Source organism: Orycteropus afer, unplaced genomic scaffold, assembly GCF_000298275.1.
Source record: "Orycteropus afer afer isolate SDZICR_OR568_19922 unplaced genomic scaffold, OryAfe1.0 scaffold00005, whole genome shotgun sequence".
NCBI classification, from domain to species: domain Eukaryota; kingdom Metazoa; phylum Chordata; class Mammalia; order Tubulidentata; family Orycteropodidae; genus Orycteropus; species Orycteropus afer.
Window position 1 is genome coordinate 1,252,893 of NW_006921592.1, and position 24,709 is coordinate 1,277,601.

Genomic DNA, 24,709 nt, shown 5'->3' on the forward strand with positions numbered 1-24,709 from the left:
TTTATATATTTTTTTTCGTTGTAGATGAGACCCTTAATGTCAACCTTTCCCAAATATGTCCCGTGGACACAAATCCTTTTACATGTTCCATTGAAAAAGGATTCTGTGGTCAAATAAGTTTGAGATATTTTACATACTACATCCTACTCCCCCTACACATATGAAGATTCACAATGTACAGTAACATATTAGACACTCTGATAAATCCTACATTAAAGAATTCTGTTTAACCTTGTTTAAGGTGGTAATTCCCAAATGCACTGGACCTAGAACCCTTGTCTTGTGTAGCTCCTATTAACATCAGCCTGCTATGATAACACTTAATACGCGATATTGATACTGTCTGCTTGCCTGCCTGTCTGGGCTATAAGGATAGGTATTTGGAAGACAGGAATTCATGTCTTATTTACCTTTTTATCTCTAATGCCAACACAAATTCTGGAACACAGTGGCTGTGCAATATAGTTCAGAAAGAGAACTGACTGTCAAAGACTACGTGTTGATGTCAAGGAAGAAAGAAGATTAAATATGTTTGCCTTTGGATCACATAACTCATAATCCCTTATAGACCAGCACTTCAGCAATTCTTCTACAGAAATATCTTGCCAAAGTAGATTTAAGAACACACAGGGACATACACATGCCAAATCTGGTTTGGGGCTTTTGATAACTAGATTTACCAAACAAAGAGCTGCAACTCTTCCCTCTGAAACAACTTCCTATCCTTGTTGCTATCTACTGTGGAGTTGGGCCCTAACTCATGGTGACCCCATGCACAGTGGAATGAAATGCTGGCTGGTCCTGCACCATTTCCACTATAATTGATGCTGTAATTCATAGGGTTTTCATTGGCTGATTTCAGTCCATCTTAACCTGAAAGCTCTGCTGAAACCTGTTCAGCGTCACAGTAAAATGCAAGCCACACTGACAGATGGGTGGTGGCTGCTCATGGAGTGCATTGTCTAGGAAACAAACCTGCACCTGTCTTATGGAAGGTGAGAATTCTACCACTGAACCCTCTTCCTACCCTTACCTCACATTATTCTTCCATTCACATGGACCAGTGTCAGGTTTTACCAGTCCTCCCAGTTCTCCTGACCCCTTTGCTGCCTCCAGCCTCCATTCTGAGCTTGTGGTCAGTAATGTACTCACTTCCACATTATACCCTATCCACCCCCAAAGTCTTCTGGTCTTTCCACATTGTTCCTCCTAACCCCAAGAACCTTCTATAGCTGATTCATCTTCTTGCCACAGGCTGCTCAGCACAGCTGGAGAAAATAAGACTAATCTCCACTGGCCCCTATGTGCTGCTGGGAAAGCCTTTTATTCTTCTCATCTCTCATTCACTTCCTTTCCCATTCCCTATAGATGTTCAAATCCATTTCCTACTGACAGGTTTCCAGTTAGGCTGTCCCTGCCTTATGCTTAGGATGTGACCTTATGGGCTCATCTCCCAGAAGGAGAAAGGTGTTCAACACAAGTACCTTCAAGTCTGGTCTTCTCTGAATTTTCACCTGCCTCTCTCCATTCCCTTTAGAGTCTGACAAAAGAATTATTCTTGCTCTTCTTTGAAATCAACCTTCCACCTATACATTTTCTCTCACCACTCCAGCCTTCCTGAGACCTTACTTCATAAGTTATTTCTTCTCTCTTAAATCTTCAATCTCCATTAGTCCAGTGGCATCTCTAGGATTGATGTCACCCAGTATGGTAACTCATGGTATTGCCCCCTCAGTGTGGGTGGGGCTGGCCGGCAGATACACACACACCATGGACAGAGCAGCCCAGCCTCTCCTGGCCCCATGCCCTTCAGCTCTCTGCAGCTCTTCCCCTCTCCCATTGGGCAAGGTAGAGACTCTCCTTTCCACTCAATGGCAGGCACCATGGCCCACCTGCCTGCACACTGGCTGGCAAGTGAGGAGAGTGATGAGTTACTGTACTGGGGGGTGGGGTGATGAGTCACCACACTGGGTGACGAGTGACATCAACCCTATTGATGCCACAGCCTTGATGCCTTCTCTCCCTGCTGGTTGACTTGCTCACCACTGGCATTATGGACCTTGGGGTCATTTGGTGTCACCCCTCTGACAGCATCAGGGGATGCCATCCCCTCACACTCTCCTAGTGAAGCACTACTTTAGTCCATTGTATACTATAAATGGCCTTCTGCACTCAACACAAGTAAACAGCAAACTTGTCTTTCATCTGAGTACACATTTAAGCTGCTAGCCTTTCCCATTTCTTTAGCCTAGCCTCCCAACTTCTTGAAGGATGCATCTACAAATACATTCCATGCCCTAGTGCAGTTTCTCATTCCTCAAATCCTTGCCCTTTGGCTTTCTCTGCCAGTGCTCTCTCAAAGGGTTTATCAATAACAAAGTGTTTCTCATTGATGTTTCTGCAGGAATCATCACACTTGAGAAAATCCTATCTTTCTCACAAAGTCCATCTCAAAGGCACCTTCTTCCTTGACTGTTTTAAGCCATTCAGATATTTTACTGAACCAATAAGCAACATTATGGTAAACAGAGAAAAGACTGAAGTTGTGAGGAATTACGTTTCACTTGGATCCATGATCATGCCCATGGAAACAGAAGTCAAGAAATCAAATGATGTATTATTGCTTTGGGAAAATCAGCTGCAAAAAACACCTAATTAAAATGTTAAAAAGCAATGATGTCACTTTGAAGACAACTTTGAAGACAAGCCATGCTATTTTCACCTTCAATGCAGGCAAAAGCTAGAAAATGAATAAGGAAGACTGAAGAAGAATTGATAAACTTGAGTTATGGTGTTGGTGAAGAATATTGAATATATCGTGGACTGCGAGAAGAATAAACAAATCTGTCTTGGGAGAAATATAGCCCGAATGCTCTTTAGAAGCAAGGATGGCAAGACTTCATCTCACATCTCTGGAGAAGAACATCATCCTTGGGAAGGTATAGGGTCAGTGAAAAAGGGAAAGACACCCAACAAGAGGGATTGACATGGTGCCTGCCACAATAGGCTCAAACATAGCAACAATTTTGAGGGTGGCACAGGACTGAACAGTGTTTTGTTCTGTTGTACATGGGTCACTATGAGTTGGTACCAACTCAATGCTACCTAACAATGACAGACCAGGAATATGAAGACCTGGCTTCTAGTGTTAACTCTGGCTTTCTGACATTAACTATGTAAACAGGGATGGATTACCCAATACTCAAGGTAACCATGTACTTACCTGTGCTGACTTACTAATTTGTAGTTAACAGTTTCGCACGGGGTGGCTTACTCATGCTTACTAACTTATCTGTTCACTACAGAGTAGTACGTAAGCACAAGTAAGCCCATGCTTCCCTGCTTATAGAGTAATCTGCCCCTAATGATTTGGTTGTTCCTGTGGCAATCCATAGTATATTCAGTATTCTTTACCAACACCACAGTTCAAATGCATCGAGTCTTCTGTCTCCCATTTTCATTATGCAACCTTTGCATGCAGTTCAGGCAATTAAAAAAGTGTGTCTAACCCATGCCATGATTTTTTCAATCAACCGTTCAAAAGAATTAGGAAACTAAAAAACCAATGGGGAGACAAGATATATGAGAGGAGAGGAATTTCTATCACATTTCATGATGTCTAGAAACACTGGGAGATAATTGTTTCAGGGTATTAATGTCCCAACATAATTAAAGCAGGGCAGCTGGATGCAAAACAGAAATAGCAAGATCATTAATTACCGACAAGATAATCAACACATTATAAAACAGGCAAGAGTGATTCTGAACACAGAAAAAGGAAAATTATACTGTCAAGTGGAAAAAGTTGTAATGTGAAATTGAAAAGAGGGACAGAGGATGGAAAAGGAGCCGAGTCTTGAGTTTTTCAACCTAAACTCTGCCATCAGTCCAGGAATCCTAAGTTACTTTAAATATGAGAAAAGTAGGACTGAGAGCCTCTCATTTTCCTTCTGTTTTATTTGATTTCAGGTGCTTGTTGATGGCTTTTTGCATTTCATGTCAATTTATGGGAAAACAACTGGCAGGACTGATTAGCACAACTGCTCTTTGCTAACACATGGCTTATATGGCCACAGCATCTATGTCAGTGCATTCTTTCATGGCCTTCTCATGTAATTAATTTCATGGAATATTGCTGGATTGGCACATTTTGTCCTCCCAGCACCAAGAGGAATATCAGAAAGACAGAACAGGCATTCTTTCCCTGTTGTTTTAAAATAAATTTAAGCAACAATATTTATTCCAAAATACTGTTTATGAACCTGAAACACCACCTCTACTCCACACTTGTAAATTCCTGATTTTGTATCTGGCAGCCATGTAATGGCTACATTTACTTTTCCTGAGTTTCCTGGATGATGCAGTCTTTGTTTTTTGATGCTCATATTGAGATTCTTCAATTTTCTGAGATCATAAACCAGGTAAATATTTTCGCCCTTTGTAACTTTAAGCCCAATTCATGTAATTGGAAACTGACAATTCATACATTAATAAAACTCTCTAATTTCACCAGGGGAAAGATCCTTATTTCTTTTGCATAGATGTTCCCATTTTTCTCTGTCTCTTTGGTGTCAATTACATATATGATAAAGAAAGCCCCCAAACACACCTATCTTTGACATAACCATTTTACTAGGGACTTAGAATAAGGAAAACATTATGGCTATGTGTGCGTATTTAGCTACTAATGTTCATCTCAGCATTGTTTATTATGTTAAGAAATTAGAAAGTACCCAACTTTTTGGGAGTTGGTTAAGTAACTTGTAGCGTAGCTAGAAAAGGATCAGAGTTATGTAAGTGTTAAAGCACAGCTCTTCATCGACTCAAGAACCTATACTTTGCCTTGGAAATCAATGAATATAGTCATTGTATTGATTGTCTCTTTCTGTGTCTCAGACATGAACAGGGCAAAGTCAGGATTCCTTTTTAGGCATTAGCAGGGGTCTGCTAAAAGCCTCTACTATTTTCTCTTGACCCAGGAGACTTTCATCTAGAGCAAGAATAAGCCCTTGAGGGTCAAGACATAGACCCTCTTCATTATTTATATTCATTAAATGTGTTCTGCAGGGTCTTCTGGTAGGACCAACATTTTTATATCTGCATCCAAATGAGCCACAGCAACAGTTCCATATTGTGGTGTTTCTTGGAAATGACCATTAAATTGATCATTACAGTCAGGTAAGTCTTTGACCAAGGGTCCTTCCTAAGGGAGGTAGGTCAAAGACAACCCACATTGTGTGCCCACCCCAACAATGTTCTTTCAGGCAAATCATAGGCAGACTCAAAGCAGAGAAGGAGACACCAAAGGTCCCCTTGCCCTGAGTAGTGTTCACACCTATTTTCCTTCCATGATAGTGAATGTTTTATGAGATAACTATATGTATCCATGTCCTTATTTTCAGGGTATGAAATTAGATTCTAAAACACAAAAAGTGACATCTAAGTTTTGTCTAGTGTTTATATATTCCAGAGACTTTTGTTGTATTTTCTATTTGGATTCTCAATCATAATCGTGTGCCGTTAGTCATCAGTGTCCCATAATGAACAGAACAGGAACTTTGGAATCAGAACTTGCTCCCCATCCCCCCACCCCCCCCAAAAAAAAAAGAACTGAAACTAGGTGCAAATGAAAATAAGTTTGAATGTGGGGAGTTGGAGGAAATTTTCTGCCTAAGGACCTAAATTTTCACTGTGGAGTAAAGGTAAGGTCAGCCGCTAAGGGAGAGAAGGGCGTTGCTAAAGTGCGGGAAGAACTGCTGTCCAAAACATTGTTCTACCTCCTACTTTGCTTCGTAGCAACTGGGTCTTAAAAGTTTGCAAGCAGCCATCTAAGATGAAACAATTGATCCTCCTTATCTAGAGCAAAGAAGAATGCAGAAAACTGAAGACTCATGGAAACAATTAGGCATGTGTACCTCAGCCTACATGACCCTGAGAGAAGAAGAACTAGATGGTGGCCACGTACCACTGTCAACCACTAGGAAAGGGATCAAAATAGAAGACCCTGGACAGAGTGGGAGAAAAATATGGAGCAAAACTCAAAATTTTAAAAAGACCAGGCTTACTGGTCTGATAAAAACTGGTAAAACCCCTGAGACTATGGCTCCTAGTCACTTTTTTTTTTTTTTTAAATACATGGACTTGGTACACTCCCTTCTTCATAGACATACCTAATAGTTCAGCCTGTCCACTCTTTGGGCCTGGAATTGAACTTACTCCCTTAGCTTCCAGCCAAACAGTAGAGAGGCCTACAAAGTGAACAATTATACCAGGCTGGTACCTTCTTTAGAATAACCCACCATGGGAAATCAGAAGGGCAGCATTTGCACAGGGAGGTGGCTCAGAGGGCAGAAATGCATAGCAAACAAGGACACAGGAAAAGGTAACCACAGGGAGGAAGTGCAAAGAGAGCTGTTATATTTAGGGGACTGCAATCAATGTCATGAAACAAAATGTGTATGAGCTGTCGACAGGAAAACAAATTTGTTCTGTAAACTTTCACCTAAAACAATATATTAAAAAAAAAAAAAAAAAAAAAAAAAACTGGCATGGAGAAGAGAGATTACTGATTAGATCAATGTTAGCCAGTTCTGAATTTTAGCTATGATACATGTAAGATGGAGATTCTGCTGCTAGATTACTGGAAATGCTGTATAAACAGACCTAAGGGCAAAAAGACAGGAAAATGGTTGTAAGCACAGATCAAAGATATGTTTGATCACTGCTATTAATTGGGGTGTTTCAAGATCACAACTTTCAGAATCATATTTTAAAATACTTAATGCAGAAAGTAGAAAATGAGCAGAGTGGTGTAATGAAGTAGGCTTTTCCAGGGTTCGGGAAAGCAACAGTTCAGTCCTGGGTCTGCAGCTGGCTGTTGTGTGACTTGGAGCTTACTATCACAGGATCTCTGGATTTTTTTTTTTTTTTCTCATTACATAAAATTTCTGATTCTGAAGTCTCTTCTGGAACCTCCTCTGTCCTTACAATGGCCAAAAGAACCAAAAATACTGCAGAATTCTGAAAGCAATTAGTTGAGAGATTTAGATAATTACTACCAAAATAGTAATGAAAAATGTGGCTGTGGGCCTGCAGTCTGTTATAGCATGCCCTCTAACTCAGACCTGGAGGCTCCTGTGAGCAAAAAGATTTTCACACCAAGCAAAACTGGAAACTGCTCCATCTTTGTTGCTTGTCAAAGCCAAAAGTTGAATTAAATCAGATGAGTCTTTAAAAAAGAAAAAGAAAACAGATGGGTTTTTAAAGGGGAAAATAAAGTGTTGGTCAGCTAAAGACTTACTTAAAAACACATCATCATTTTGACTTTTGTGGGGTTTGGAGACCGAATATAGTATCTGCATGAGGCATGCTGTTAGGATTTAGCAACTATTTCCCAAAACATAGCCTGTTTTTTACGAATGCTAAAATCTTACACTTTTTTAGCTAAAGCTCCACTCAGCATATCTTTAGGGATTTGTGAAAATTCCATCCCTTTAGCCAAGTGTCTTAATATTGGAATTTTTGTTTTGTTTTGCTCTATATTTCCATATTTTTAATTCTATTACATCTTATTGTCAAATAGTTAAATGAATGCAGTTGCATTATATAATATATCCTGCAATTGTGACAGTAGCATCTTGATGAAGGACTCTGGACTATCCCTGACTCGATTATAGTAATTTTGTGAATAATTATTCCAACCAACTCTGTAGTTGCCATACCCAGATCCATCTGAGAAGATTTCAAAGAATTTTAACCTCATCAGAAGGAAAGTTAAAATTAACCCAGAATCAAACCCTTTGGTAAATTGTTGAGGTCTACCACATATAAAAGGACTTAATTAAACTCATTTTGTGAGCATGGCTAATTTATGGCATTATTGGCATAGGATTGAAATGTTTCTATCTGAAGATGAAAACTGATTCCTGCTAACTATCATTTACATACTGATTATAGGCCTAAATGTGGCACTTGGTAAAAGTAGGTAATGCAAATTTGTTCTATCAAGCAGGCTATGAAAACTACTTTGAAAGGCCATGAAGAAATGGTTAACTCAACCATTGTTTAGCTTTTTAATACAAATTGTCCTTATTCACTTTATGACAAAGGTTGTTTTTGTTGTTGTTATGTGCCCTCGAGTCAGACCTGACTCATAGCGACCCCTCCTTGGGTTTCCGAGGCAGTATCACTACAGAAGTAGATTGTCCCATCTTCCTTCCGAGGAGTGGCTGGTGGGTTTGAACCGCCAGCCTTCTGGTTAGCAGTCAAGTGCCTTAGGCACTACGCTACCAAAGGTTGGTGGTTGTATATTCCTCAGCTCCCTGTGAAGCTTGACTTCTCCCCTCTCCAATCCCTACCTCACAAAATCTTATTTCATTGTATTGGTTAAACTTAAACTATGACATTTTGTATAGTTAAAATCATTTACCCTAATTCATTTAAAATATAGCCTGATTTGGTGTGGAAACACTAATTCTTGGCATATTTGTTTCCCTATTTTTGTTTCACCTGGTACTTTGGCCAGGAACTTTCTGGATCTTTATAGACCTAGGAAACTCTGGTCCCTAAGATAACACATCTTTGTAGCTGGGTTTTTATACAGACCCTCTCCCTATCCCACTATACACCCCCCCACACACACACACACACACATAAAACTTTAGGAGAGAGTTAAAATTATATACTATGATTAAAGTTTACTCAGTTACCTTTTAGGATCTCTTGCCTATCATTATATTGTTTTGACAGAGTAGATCATTCTTTTTTGAAAGAGAGAAAGATGAAAACAAGAAAGAATTCTATTGCACTTTAACATAATTAGATTGTAGTTTTCTGGGTCAGGAAATTGGAACTGTAAAGCCCTGATAATCCAAGGGATGATTATTCAGTTTGTGTAATGTGCAGCCTTTTTGCTCCTGTGCCTTTTGTTTCCAGGGCTGGTGGATATTTCATTGTTAAAACCACCACCTAGTGATGTGCTGAGGAAAAGGAAACCAACTGACTGGAATCAGTTTTTAATTTAAGCAACTATCCTATTCTGAGTGAGGAGAATAAATGTATTGAAATTTACAGTGAGCCCAACAATGTGAACAGATCTGAAAGTGCCTAACACAAGGATTCTACGTAATAGGAATTTAGGACATGGGGTTTTAAAAGCCAAATAGCAGTTTTCTACAACATTGACCTATGGTTCTCATCCACAGGTAATTTCACCCCCCAGAGGACATTCAACAATGTCTGGAAACGTTAATTGTCACGACTTCTGCATGATACTGGCATCTGTGGGTAGACACCAGGGTTGCTTCTAAACACCCTACAATGCACAGGGCAATCCCTACAACATGGAACTATCTGGCCCAAAGTATTAATAGTGCTAAGGTTGAAACACCCTGCTGTAGACAAAGAACATGTGCAAGGTCTATTTTTAGTAAGGTAAAGAGTAAAGTAAGTAATAACATTGAACCTCACTTGACTATATTTAAAGCTATTTGTTTATAAATATTTGTATATAGCTCTCCATTCATTCCCTATTTGTAGTTCCAAAGTTAGTCTGGGTAGGTTCCCTCAGCAATTAATATTCTCCATCATAACAAAAATTTGTTACCCAAGGTCTCGAACCATTAGTGCATGGAAAAGGATCAATTATACAGATTTACTTTGTCCCTAGCTTTAAAAGGTTTGCATAAAGTCAGGATAAAGGATATCATTTTACTTTGTCCCACATTCTCTTCCTTCTCAAATAGACACCCAATATACATTTAAGCTGGCTGAGATTTTTTCCCTAGTCTTTAGGGGTGTTCACTTGTTTTGAAATACTGCCTAAAATGAAAAAAAAAAATGTTTTTTAAAAAGATCTACAAATAAGCAAGACATTAATTCCCTCAAGAATGTAGACAATGTCCAATGCCTTTCTTACCATACTCTTAACTGAACCTGGGGAAGACTTAAGAACAGACCAAGATGTTTATCTTTTCCTTTGTCTTGTCTCAACCAGGCCCAGTCATCAACTTGCCCAGTCACTAACTGCCCTAAAATAACCTCTCCACCTCAAGTAGCCTTCAAAACATAAAATGGTGGCCCCAAATAGGAGCTGATATTATCAGCATTATTAATGTTGTTATGTGCTGTTGAGTTGGACCCGACTCATATAGTGACCCCTCCTTCGGTTTCCAAGGCAGTATCACTACGGAAGTAGATTTCCCAACCTTCTCTTCTTAACAGCAGGGAGGAAAATCCAATGCTAATCCAAAATTGGTCTGCTTCATTTAGTGTGTTGGAATGCCCATAGAAAACTGCAAAGGAAATTTGAGACTTGAGGCCAGAATTTTAATCCAGTCAGTAGCTGACTGATATTGTAGATCATTTCTCTGACAGAGTATCTTGTGGTCTGGCTAGAGTTCTAAGTGTGTAGCTTTCACCCAGTGGCCTGCTATTATTGTCCAGAATATCTTAGCATTTTATTCAACCCAGTGTGGCAGTTCACAATTGATTGGGAAGCCCAAATGGAACAAGGTTTATCCAACAGAACTTTCTTTGATTATAGAAATGCATTATATCTGCTCTGCCCAATTAAGTAACCACTAGCCACATGTGGCTTTGAGCACTTGAAATGTGGCTATGTGATTGAAAAAAATGAGGTTTAATTTTAGTAGATTTTAATTCAGATAGTCATATGTAGCTTATCCAAACCCAAACCCACTGCCTTCAAGTCAATTCTGATTTATGATGACCCTAGATATTAGACTGTGCCAATCTGGGAAACACTAACTCGTTATTCCAGGTCTTAATTATAGATAGTCTGATCTTTTTCCTTTTATTTTCAACTATAAATATAACAAAATTAGAATGTTTAGAAATAGGGGGGAATTATGCTTACTGCCAATAATTCCATGAGTCTAGTATAATTGTTAGAATTTGGTAAATTTCTCTAGGTTTTTTTCTATTATTCTTTAGATGAGTGATACACAGCTTTTTTTATAACTATCTTTTTCATGTAATATTATGAGAGGAATATTTTTCTGTTCTCTGAATGATATTCATAAAGCTATCAAATCTAATGGTGACCTATCTCTTAGTTGTATCATAATTTATTTAAACATTTTGTTGAAATTTTAGGTGTCCATTGCCTGCTTGCTTGCTTATTTGGTTTTATGATCATAAAATAATGCTATAGTAAACATATAAAAGCATGTTAATATTTCTCTATAGAATAGATCATGCCAAATATGAATCTTATCAAGATAATGATTTGCATAATTAATCATGTTACACTTCCTCACGTATTCATTTTGAAAAAGTATTTTTTCATTATATGTGTGAAAAAAAGACTTTAGAGCTGCCTAAAGGAATGAAGTCCAAGACTTTTCTCTCTATAGCACAATTAATTCAATAAGTGATGAGACAGGTTAATATTCCTACCCATGTAACAACAATGAAAAAAATCGCCGATAAAATGCAACCAAATACAAGGCTAATGACACAGACTTTTGCTTTGTAAATGGGGGATAAGTTCCCAGGCATAAATCCTGCAAGAAAAATAATTTACATATTCAGATAATATTCTAAAATCTATAAAAGTGAGAGAATTAAAAGAGGTTAAAAAAATCCAATGATGTTAACATTGTGGAGATTGTAATCAAATAGCATGAAACAAAAGGTGTATGAAATGTTGAATGGAAAACTGATTTGCTCCATAAACCCAAATCACAAGAAGTAAAAAAGAAAACAAAACCAAACTAAAAAGAAAAGCACCCCATTTTCTTTTGTTTTTTTTATAAATATATACATTACATATTGTTGTATTTCCAAACTATTCTTTTTATAATTTAATGCAGTATGAATATAGTCCAAGCAAACTTTCAACCTCTTACAATTAGTAGTTGTTTTGAAGATTGTGGCTTAAGAAATTTAATGTTTTGCATACTGGTAAAGGAGCCCTGGTGGTTCAGTGGTTAAAGTGCTTGGCTGCTAACCAGAAAGGTCTGTGGTTCAAATCCACCAGCTACTCTGCAGGGGAAAGATGTGGTAGTCACTTCTGTAAAGATTACAGCTTTAGAAAGCTTGTGGGGTAGCTCTGTACTATAGGATCCCTATGGGTCAGAATCGACTGGACAGCAGTGGATTTGGGGTTTTGGCATACTGGTGAGCCATCATGTGATTTGAAATGAAAAATTATAATAAACTCTACATTTTGATGGATCTAATTATCAAAGAGAGAGCTCTGGTGGCATAGTGTCTAAGGCTAACTAACTAAGACTGCTAACCAGAAAGCTAACCAGCCGCTCCTCAGAAGGAAGGTTGGGCAATCTACTTTTGGAGTGATACTGTCTTGGAAACCCAAGGAGGGGTCACTATGAGTCAGAATTGACTCTATGGCAGTGAGTTTGGTTTTTTGGAATCATCAAAGAACAGAGACTCTGCTGGTAGCACAGATAAATTCAAGAAAATGAATTCTGAATCTTGGAATCTAAAAAATCAAACATTCTCATTATTTATATTTTGGGTTTAGCTTTTGTTGTATCTTCCTTTGTCTTTGTATGATTTGAGACTTCTGTTTGAGATTGAACATGCACTGTGTGACCTTGTGCTAATTAAACACCAGGTTATATATAGGAAGCAGCTTTGTAAACCACAAAGTACAGTGAAAATCTAATATTAATCTTTTGACAAATGCTCTCTCCTCATCCTATATATGAAAAGTAGCCTTTAAAATTGGCCTAAAGGAAAGAAATCCAAGACTTTTCTCTTTCTCTGGTGCAATGAATTTAATAATTTGTAGCATGGATGTGTTTTTCCTTCACATATAATAATAAAAATCTTTGACCTGATAAAAATAACTGCGTTGAGGAATTTTATTAGTGATACCATCCAGGAACATAGATCTTTGTCTTTGGAAATGGAACATGAGTCTGCAGATAACAGATCACTGGGACTTTGTTCACAATACGAATGAAGCACTTTGCCAGAAAGTCATTTTCAAAAAATCAATAGTGTTTGTACTGGAGATGTTTTGCAAAAATGCTGGACCATCTTTATGCACTCTGTGGATTATCTGGAGGAAATATTTAAAACCTGACGGGCTTTCTCTGTCACCCAGTTAACTTCTTATTTTCCTTACTCTTATTGTCAATTATTTAAAGAATGAAAACTAATTTCAGCATGAGTATATACAACATATCCTTATGAGGTTGAATCCATTTAAAAAATTAATGTACATCTTTTCAGGACCATATATAAATGGTATCCATTATTCATGCCACTGTTATCTATATGGACAATGAAAAGGTGTTTGCAGTATGTTTATGCATATTTGTTTTGCTAAGTGAACTCCAGGTTATAAGAATTTCCAATTTTCAGTTAATAAAATTCACAGTTTTATTTTCATGTATTGCAGGTAGTTTTCATGAGCTTATGCAAAAGTTTTTGGGACTGTGGGCTTGTAGCCCTCGATGACATTACAGTACAACTGGGAAGCTGCTGGTCTCCAGGTATGACATAGTCATCCCAACTCTCTTTGCCTCCCTACCTAACATGATACTTCCTGTTTCTTCTTTGTTAAGAATACACCATACATTTAATCTGTGCTGACCCATCTTTTGCTTTTCTTGCCAGAAGTGCATCTCTGTAGAGCTGTAGAGTTTAGAAATGATGACTCTAATGCAGTGTGTTACTTTGAATGTGACCGTCTCTCTATCTTCATCTGTAATTGAGATAGCAATACCTACCTGAATATAGGAGGCAATATATGTAAATTACCTAACATAGAGCCTGGCACAAAACTCCTTTAAAAGCAAATACCTTCTATTATGATTACTAGTGTTACTATTGTAGTTGTTGTCCTACATGAACGTAGAATTTCAAATAATATTGATGCAATCTGATTTCATAGATTCTGTGTAAAACATAAATTATAAGATAAAAATTTTCTATGTGAATTACATGAGAATAGAACAATGGACCAAGTATTTATGATACTGACAAAATAAAGATAGTGATAGCTGGCTATGTATTGGATGTTATGTCTCATGAGAAAATGTTACATAACCAAGATCATTGGTCTGTATCTACTATTACCATTGATCCTAAATCATGGGGTATCTATCCATTTCTTTAACAAACAGGTAATATGTGATATCAGTCTGGACTGGAGAATAATCTCCATGTTTATTTCATTAAAAAGGAACTCTGATGGTGTAGTGGGTAAAGCACTTGGCTGCTAACCAAAAATCTGAGATTTAAACCCACCAGGCGCTCCACAGGAAAAAGATGTGGCAGTCTGCTTCTGTAAAGATTTACAACCTTATGACTGGGGTCTTAAAAGCTTTCAAGTGGCCATCTAAGATGCAAATATTGGTCTCCTCTCATCTGAAGCAAAGAAGAGTGAAGAAAACCAAAGGCATCTGGAAACAGTTAGTCCAAGGATAAGATAGACCACTAGGATCTCAGCCTTCATGACCCAGAGACCAGAAGAACTAGATGGCACCTGGCTACCAATGCCAACCACTTGGAAAGGGATCAAAACTAGAGATTCTTGATAAAGTGGGAGGAAAAATGTGGAACAAAATTCAAAAATACAAAAAGGACCAGAATTACTGGTTGGATAGAGACTGGTGGAACCCCTGAGACTATGGCCCTGGGTTACCCTTTGGGCCTAGAAATGGACTCACTTCTATGGATTGCCTCTCAGCCCAACAGTAGAAAGACCTACATGCAGAACACCTACCCCAGGGTGATGCACCCACCTATTCTAGGGAGATGTACCCCTTAAATCAATTGGACATGAGACACTAGAGGGACAGCATTCACATAGAGGGAATTCTGGACAGACAGGAATGCATAGTTAAGAAGGGCATAGGGAGTGGGTAGTCACGTGGAGAGGAGGGGAAGAGAATTTTTTATGATTGGGAATTGTAATCAGGGCTATGAAATCAAATGTGCATCAATTGTTGAATGTAAAAAAAAATTGCTTTGTAAATTTGCATCCAAAGCACAATAAATTAAATTAAATGTAAAAAATTGCAAAAAGGGTAAGGAGGCCACATGTTCTGACCTCCTCTAACCCCACAAGAGGAAGACAGGATTACCAGCAGTAACCCAAGGCCTATTCCTGCCAGGCCAGACGTGCTGCCTCCCTCCCGCCCTTTCTCCAACCATTCCTCCCAAAGCACCCACCACCTCTCTCCTGGGTTCGATAATTCGCTGCAGTGGCCACACAGAACTCACAGATTATGGGGTTTATTAGGGAAGCACCAAAGGCTACAATTCAAGTTCAGGAAAAAAATGCTCAGTCTCTCTCCCAGCCCACCATCCCTCAGCCAACAGTCTCTCATAGTCTCTTTCCCAGCAGTGCTGGTCCCTCGGTGTCTCACTCAGCAACGCGTGTCTCTTGCATCTCTTTCCCAGCAACACGTGTCTCAGGAGCCTGTGTCTCTTTCAGCAGCACGTCTTCCTCAACCAGCAGTCAGAGAGAGTTCTGCCTCCAGGAGGCCTCCTTTTCAGCCTGGCAGGGTGGTCAAACTAGCCAATCACAGCATCAGAACTCCAAGCATCTGAGAGAGAGTGGGAACCTCCCAGAACATTGTATTGTGCCATGCCCAACAGAAATAACCCAGGTGGACAACTTCAGCAGTGAGGAGCTCCTCAGTTGCTCATAGAAAATTCCACCTTGGAGTTTACAAAGACTTATGGGTAGCAAAGCCACACTATGTAATTTACTACACCACACACACACACACACAAAATGTACAGCCTTAGGAAACTTTATGGAATAGTTCTGTTCTGTCCTATAGGGTTACTATTAATAGGAGTCAACTCGGTGGCAGTGGGGTTTTTTGCTGTTGTTGTTTTGTTTTATTTCATTAAAACAAACAAACCAACCTACTGCCATCAGTTGATTCCAATTCATACTAGCTCCATGTTGTTGTTATGTACCGTTGAGTCAGACCCTACTCATAGTGACCCCTCCTTGGGTATCCGAGGCAGTATCACTATGGAAGTAGATTGCCCAACCTTCCTTCTGAGGAGTGGCTGGTGGGCTTGAACCGCCAGCCTTCTGGTTAGCAGTCAAGTACCTTAGGTACTATGCTACCAGAGCTCCCTATAAATCTTTATAGAAGTAGATTGCCTCATCTCCCTTCCACAAAGCAGTTGGTGGATTTGAACTGCTCTGATCACCAGAGCTCCTTATTTCATTAAAAGATCATATATTTTTAGTCCTTTGCTCTTCTAGACAATGCAAGGACAATATAAAGATGGACATGATGAAAATCTCTATACCTGAGGCACAGAAGAGGGAGTGAGTCTTCATTAACTTGCACCATATGTAAAATAAGATGAAGCAAAATGATAAGCATGCAAGAGGTATAAAATACATGATTTATTAGAGAAATTTACTAAGAATCTGAATGTAGGGAGATACAATCAAGTTTGGCAAAAGAAGTCCCCAATACATTGGGATGTTGGCCCCATTCTAGTAATAATAATTATTAAGGTTATCAAAGATAGCATCCAAAAACATAAATCTTTGTCATTGGAGATGGAAAGTAAGACTCCCAGTGGTGAAACACCAAGTCCTGATAGTTATTTGGCTATTACTTTTTGGGAGCATCAAGTGCTAACTACTTTATGTACATTAATCTCATTTAATCTTCCCAACCACATGAGGTGACTACTATTAATATTCCCACATTGCACATAAGAATACTGAGGCACAACAAATTGACAACAGCAGTGTGAAAGATTAGATGAGAACCTTAGTGAGTTTATGTTAATGATGGGAGAACAACTCAGAAAAGAGAATGGTTGCACAACTCACAAAATATAATCAGTGTCACTAACCTGTACACGTACAGACTGTTGAATTGGTGTATGTTTTGCTGTATATATTCTCCACGATGACAGAAAAAAAAATTGAAAAACAAAAATACCGAAGCACAGAGAAATTTAGTAATTTGCTTCACACAGTTGTGCCTCCAGAAGCATTTCCCCCTTCCTCCAAAGCAACCATACAATTGTTTTGAGGATTCCCTTCACTCATCCTGAATTTCTAAAGAAAATTCCTGCTTTGTGTACCTTTATTCCTTTCCATATTTTCATAAAGGCAATGTGCCTCCAATTTTCAGAGCTTTGTTAGCTTGGTACACAAATAAATTCATAAGCCAGAGAGAGTTTCTTTTTCAGACAAAGTATGCCAATGTTTTTGGATCTGGATTTATGTTTGTTCTCTGCCCCTATGGCAGGACCAAGAGCTCAGTGTAGGGAGGCTGTCTGCCGTTGGGGGTTGCCTCTCCATAGGCATAGCATATGGCCAGGCCACACTCATACATGCAGAGCGAGCAAGCTACCAATGAGCCAGGGAGTCCATATTCATTGAAAGTGCATCAACAACTGCAACACTTGCTGTTTTCTTACAGAGAGGATTCCACCTCCACCTGGAGAGTGCACTTTTGAAGAAGATGAATGTATGTTTACTCAGGAGAGAAGAAACCGGAGCAGCTGGCACAGGAGAAGGGGAGAAACTCCCACCTCCTATACAGGACCAAAGGGAGATCACACTACTGGGGTAGGTGAGTTATGCCACATGGTGCTGTTTATTAAGGAAATCTCCTCAAATAGCATCTAGGGGTCATTTACTACCCTTTGCTGTGTGCAAATTTAAGTTTCGTGTCTAGAATGAACTACATGTGTAATACACACATGGATAATCCGGTAGGCGCATTTGAAGCCATTCTTCCCATTTATTATGTTGCTTCTATTTCTTGCTGCAAAGATAATCTAAAGGGACTACATAGATAAGTGCATAAAGATAATTGAAAGTTGCCTAAGAAAGAGATAGAAGTGAAAAAGAAATGGTCTAAGCTGAAACCGGGACTGAGGCCTAGTATACAACATGACTGGTGTACAGAAGAGGCAAAAACGTTTGACTCCAAGCTTCCTAGCAGCTAAAACACAGATGGAAGCTTGTTCCGTGCAACATGATTCACAGTGTCATTAGGATAAAAACAAAGTACAAAGTGGGGATAGGTAGAGGGAGCAGTCCAGTTCAAGGTTTAGGTAATAAGGAGGTATAGTTTCGGTAGAAAATTAATAAACTAAAATACAACAGACTAAAAGTTGGTCTTTTTATTACCACTATGTGTCAGTGATTCTAAGCAATGTCAATGATAAAATATTCCCTATGGGTTAAACCTTTCTCAATGTACCCTGACCTCACTTGGTGTAACAATGGATAAAAAGACACCATTTGGTTCAGAGAAGAACTACTCCTGACACTAAGCTTATAGAGATATTTCCTCAAGGACCTTACAGAGAGGTGATTTGCATAGTGCTGTTTCTTATAGCCTTCTTCAAGACAAGTCTGTGGAATCACATCACAGAGCAATACACTGTACGACCTCTTTGTTGAATTGGCTAAACTTGATGTTAAGGAGCCCTGGTGGCACAGTGGTTAATGCTTGGCTGCTGATTGAAAGGTCAGCAGTTTGAACCTACCATCTGCTCCACAGGAGAAAGATGTGGCAATTTGCTTCACAGCCTTGGAAACTTTATGGGGCAGTTCTACTGTGTCCCATGGGGTCACTAGGAGTCAGAATTGGCTAGACAGCAATAGGTTTGGTCTGGTTTGGGTTAGTAGGGTGTTATCATGAATAGCTTTAATTTTTCTTTCCATCACACTCTTAAAACATACTATAAAGATTTTCCTTTACCCACCCCTTAGAAGACCCTCACCTCCCCAGTTCTATTGAGATATTAAAGCAGTCACAATTTCAGGTATTTTAAAATCTTTACAGATGACATTGTTGTTTATGTAGAAAATTAAAAAAAAAAAAAAAAAAAAAGCTACTAGGACAAGGAAAAGTCAATCCTCAAATTTATGTGGAACTTCAAGGGACCCAAAATAGCCAAAGCAATCTTGAAAAAGAAGAACAAAGTTGGAAGACTCACACTTCCCTATCTCCGAACATATTATAAAATTACGATAATCAAAACAGCCTGATATATCAATAGACATATAGAGCGATGGAATAGAACTGAGAATCCAGAAATAAACCTACATATCTATAGTCAAATGATCTTCATCAAGGGTGCTAAAAGCGTCAAATGGGGGAAAATAATCTTTTTAATAAATGGTGCTGTGACTACTGGATTTCCACATGGTAAGGAATGAATTTGGACTAATACCTTACACCATATACAAAAACCAATTCAATGGTTCAAAGACCTAAATGAAAGATCTAATAACTATAAAACTCTTAGAAGAAAGCATAGGGGTAATGCTTTAGGACCCAGCTTCCAACAATGGTGTCTGAGTTATTTAGTGCTGCTATAACAGAAATATCATGAGTGGATGGCTTTAATAAATGGAAATTTATTTTCTCACAATTGTAGAGGCTAGAAGGCCAAGTTCAAGGCTCCAGCTCTAGAGGAAGGTTTTCTCTCTGTTGGTTCCGGGGGAAGTTCCTTGTCTCTTCAGCTTGGTTTCTGCTTCCTTGGAGATCTCCATGTGTCTTGACATCTATTTTACCCCATCTATGCTTCTCTCACTTGCTTGTTTAAGCTCTTTTAATATTTCCAAAGAGATTGACTCAAGATATACCCTATACTAATTCTGCATTATTAACATAACAAAGACATCCCATTCCCAAATAGAATTATAGTCACAATCATAGAGGTTAGGATTTAAAACACATATTTTTTTGAGACATAATGTAATCAATAACAAATGGATTCTTAGATATGATACTGAGCAACAAAATGTAATGCAACCAACAAAAGACAAAATAGATAAATGAGACCTAATTAAAATAAAAATTTTTTTTGTTTGTCAAAGGACATTATCTACAAAGTGAAGGGACAACCTATAGACTAGGAGAAAAAATTGGGGAACTATATATCTGATAAGGGTTTGATAGTCAGAATATATTTACATACCAAACCCATTCTGAATATCAAATATATATATATGTTCTACAACTCAATAACAAAAAAATAACCCAATCAAAAAATGGCTAACGTACTTGAATAACTTTTCACTAAAGTAAAAATACAAATGGCCAATAAGCATATGAAAAGATGCTCAACATCACTGGCTGTTTCAAAAAAAAAGCCAAATTCACTGCCGTTGAGTCAGATCCAACTCATAGCGATCCCTCCTTGGGTTTCCGTGATATCACTACAGAACTAGAATGCCCAATCTTCCTTCCAAGGAGTGGCTGTCAAAACCGTAATGAGATATCACTTTACTCCCAATAACATGGCTATGAAGCAGCTCTGGTGATGCAGTAGTTAAGGCACTTGGCTGCTAACCAAAAGGTTAGTGGTTCAAACCCACTAGCCACTCTGTGGAAGAAAGATGAGGCAGTCTGCTTCCATAAAGATTTATAGCCTTGGAAACCTAGTAGGGGTTGCTATGAGTTGGAATCAATTCAGTGGCAGTGAGTTTAGATGTGTGTGTGTGTGTGTGTGTGTGTGTAAGATGCTTCAGAGCAAGTGTAAATGTTATGTAGTAGTAGTAGTAGTTACTGTTGTTAAGCTCCATCGAGTCCTTTCTAACTCATAGCAACTCTATATACAACAGAATGACACACTGCTGGTTCCTGTGCCAGCTTCATGATCCTAGCTATTCCTGAGCCCATTGTTTCAGCCACTGTGTCAATCCACCTTGTTGAGAGCCTTCTCTTTTTCATTGACCCTCCACCTTACCAAGCATGATATCTTTCTCTAGGGAATGGTCCCTTCTGACAACATGACCAAAGTAGCTGAGACAAAGTCTGGCCATTCTAGCTTCCAAGGAGCTACTTCCAGCCGTACTTCTTCCAGGCCAGATTTGTCAATTCTTTTAGCAGTCCGTGGTACTTTCAGTATTCTTCGCCAACACTACAATTCAAAAGCATCAACTTTTCTTTAGTCCTCCTTATTCTTTGTCCAGCTCTCACACGCATATGTTGTTGTTGTTGCTGTTATGTGCCATCAAGTCGGACACGACTCATAGCCACCCCTCCTTGGGTTTCCAAGGCAGCATCTCTATGGAAGTAGATTGCCCCATCTTCCTTCTGTGGAGTGGCTGGTGGGTTTGAACCGCCAGCCTTCTGGTTAGCAGTCAAGTGCCTTAGACACTATGCTACCAGAGCTCCTACACTTATATGAGGCGATTGAAAATACCATCCCTTGGGTTAGGCGCACCTTAATCTTCAAGGAGATATCTTTGCTCTTCAGCACTTGAAAGAGGTCTTTTGCAGCAGATTTGCCCAATGCAGTACGTCATCTGATGTCTTGACTGCTGCTTCCATGGGTGTTGATTGTAGAACCAAGTAATATGAAGTCTTTGAAAACTTCAATCTTTTCTCCATTTATTGTGATGCTGCTTATTGGTCCAGGTGTGAAAATATTTTTTTTATATATTGAGGTGCAATCCATACTGCAGACTGTAATGTTCAGTTTTCATCAGTAAGTGCTTCAAGTCATCCTCACTTTAAGTAAGCAGAGTTGTATCATCTGCATATCGCAGGTTGTTAATCAGCCTTCCTCCAATTCTGGTGCCATGTTCGTCTTCATATTGTCCAGATTCTCAGATTATTTGCTCAGCATACAGTTTGAATAAGTATGGTGAAAGAATACAAGCCTGACACACTCCCTTCCTGATTTTAAAGCATGCAGTGTCCCCTTGTTCTGTTCGAATGACAGCCTCCTGGTCAATGTACAGGTTCTCGATAAGTACAATCAAGTGTTCTGGAATTCCCATTCTTCTCAATGTTATCCATAATTTTTTATGATCCACACAATCAAATGCTTTTTTAAAAATATATATTTTTATTGTGATTTGGGTGAAAGTTTATAGAGTAAATTCATTTTCCATACAGCAGTTCATATACACTGTCTCATGACATTGACTGTAATTTCCCACAATGCCAAAGCTCTCTTACCCCTTCCTCCCCTTAGTTACCTCTTCCCTGTATCCTTCCCTCTCATGCACTCCTACCTCCCAAACTGTCTTCTTGTGCATACACAGCCCTTCTATTCTCCCATGATTGATCTTACCAAGGAGTGTACCTACCTAATGTAAATAAATGTTCAGCTCATATGGCTGTCTTTTGTTTGCCTGGAAGCCACAGGAGTGGGTTCAGTTCCAGACCTGAAGGGAAGCTAGGGCCCATAGTCTCAGGGGTTCCACCAGGCTCTATCAGACCAGCAAACCTGGTCCTCTTTTCCAAATGATTTTGAATTTTCTTCCACATTGTTCTCCCTCTCTATCCAGGATCTCCTACATAGATTCCCTCTCCAAGTGGTTGACAAGTGGTAGCTGGGCACCATCTAGTTCTTCTGGTCTCATAGTCATATAGGCTGCAGATTGTGTGGTATATCAATCGCTAGGACTAATTTTTTCCATGAATTTTTGGTTTTCTTCATTCTTCTTTGCTCTGGATGAGGAGAGACCCATCGTTGCATCTAGTATTTCCATCTTCTTTTGATGTTTCCTGCATCATTCAATGGGAGCTTTGGTGGCATAGTGTGCCTAATGCATTTGACTGTTATATATTGCCCATAGAATCTTTTCATATTGCAACTTGAGGCTTAAATATTTTCTTCAGTTCTTTCAGCTTGAGAAATGCCAACCGTGTTCTTCCCTTTTGGTTTTCTAACTCCAGGTCTTTGAATATTTCATTATAATAATTGACTTTGTTCTCAAGTTGCCCCTTGAAATCTTCTGTTCAGCTCTTTTATCTTGTCATTTCTTCCATTTGCTTTAGCTGCTCTCCATTCCAGAGCAAGTTTCAGAGTCTCTTCTGGCATCCATTTTGGTCTTTTCTTCCTTTCCTGTCTTTTTAATGACCTTTTGCTTTCTTCATGGATGATGTTCTTGATGTCATCCCACAATTCCTCTGGTTCTCAGTCACTGGTATTCAATGCATCAAATCTGTTCTTTAGATGGTCTCTAAATTCAGGAGGAATATAATCAAGCTCATATTTTGTCTCTTGTGGATGTGTTTTAACTGTCTTCAGCTTCCACTTAAACTTGCATAGAGCAACTGATAGTCTGTTCCACAGTCAGCTCCTGGCCCTGTTATGGCTGAAGATATTGAGCTTCTCCATTGCCTCTTGCCACAGATGTAGTCAGTCTGATTCCTGTGTACTCCATCTGGCAAATTCCATGTGTATAGCCACCATTGTGTTGTTGAAAAAAGGTATTTGCAATGAACAAGTTGTTGGTCTTGCAAAACTCTATCATGAAATCTCCAGCATTACTTCTATCACCAAGGCCATATTTTCCAGCTACCAGTGATTCTTCTTTGTCTCCAACTTTTACATTCCAATCACTAGTGATAATTAACACATGTTGATTGTATAGTCGGTCAATTTTAGACTGCAGAAGTTGGTAAAAACTTCAACTTCCTCATCTTTGGCTTTGGTGATTGGTGCATAAATTTGAATAATAGTAGTATTAACTGGTCTTCCTTGTAGGCATATGGATATTATCCTATCACTGACAGCATTGTACTTCAGGATAGACCTTGATACATTCTTTGTGATGATGAATGCCACACTATTCCTCTTTAATTTGTCATTCCTGGCACAGTAGATGATATGGTTGTCTGATTCAAAATGGCTAAAGAAGTCCATTTCAGCTCACTAATGCAGGATATCAATCTTTATGCATTTCATTTCATTTTTTAAAACTTCTAATTTTCCTAGATTCACACTTTGTACATTCCATGTTCCAATTATTAATGAATGTTTGCAGCTGTTTCTTCTTATTTTGAGTTGTGCCATATCAGCAAATGGAGGTCCCAAAAGCTTTACTCTATCCACATGATTAAGGTTGGCTTTTCTTTGAGGAGGCATCTCTTCCCCAGTCATATCTTGAGTGCCTTCTGACCTGAGGGGCTCATCTTCTGGCACTAAATCAGACAATGTTTTAGGGCTATTCATAAAGTTTTCCAGTAATATATCAGACAGTGTTTCACTGCTATTCATAATGTTTTCACTGGCCAATTCTTTGAGAAGTGGATGGTCTATTCCTACTTCCAAGTTTGTTTCATTCTGGAAGCTGCATTGCAACCTGTGCACCATGTGAAACCCTGCTGGCACTTGAAACACCGGTGGCACAGCCTCCATCCTCACAGCAACACAGCAAGCCACCACAGTACGAGAAAGCCTCCATCCTCACAGCAAGCCACCACAGTACGAGAAAGTGACAGACAAGTTTGTCTCCTTTCATTGTTCTAAACCACTTCACTCACTTCCTGGTCTTAGCTGTTTCTAACCCTGCCAGCTCGCTTCTTGGTCTACCTTAGCCACTCCAAACTGCCACTGGCTTGCTTCCTTGTCTCCCTTAGCCATTCCAAACTGCCACCGGTTATGTAGTTAAGAGGCCCTAATCTTAATTTATTTCACAACTCCTGAGCACCACTATGCATTATACAATTAAAAAGTGTCCCAGAATTATAAGTAAAATAATAAGGTTCTGGAGATGATAGAATCACACAGAAAGAAGCAACTAGCTCTACTTGGGTAAGTCTTAAAGGTTTAATGGGAGTTCACAAAGAATAATGGCAGGGATGAGAAAGCAATTCAGGAAGGGGATAGCAAGTGCCAAGTATGTCACCATTAAGCAGTAGGTTAACTTCAGAAAAGTCTGCTAGTGCTGAACTCCATTTTTGTTTATCTAGGAATGTTTTAATTTCTTTTTCATTCTTTTTTTTTTTTTTAAATA

At 38.9% G+C, this 24,709-nt stretch overlaps 1 protein-coding gene across 1 annotated transcript in view; it reads left to right on the forward strand.

Annotated features, from left to right (window-relative positions):
- Positions 1 to 24,709, forward strand: part of MAMDC2 (MAM domain containing 2) — a 184,925-nt gene that overhangs the window by 132,476 nt on the left and 27,740 nt on the right. Inside the window, exons 10-11 of the mRNA XM_007938422.2 lie at positions 13,394 to 13,487; positions 17,412 to 17,564. Of these exons, the coding sequence (XP_007936613.1) occupies positions 13,394 to 13,487; positions 17,412 to 17,564 (247 nt within the window). The remainder of the gene's footprint in view (positions 1 to 13,393; positions 13,488 to 17,411; positions 17,565 to 24,709) is intronic.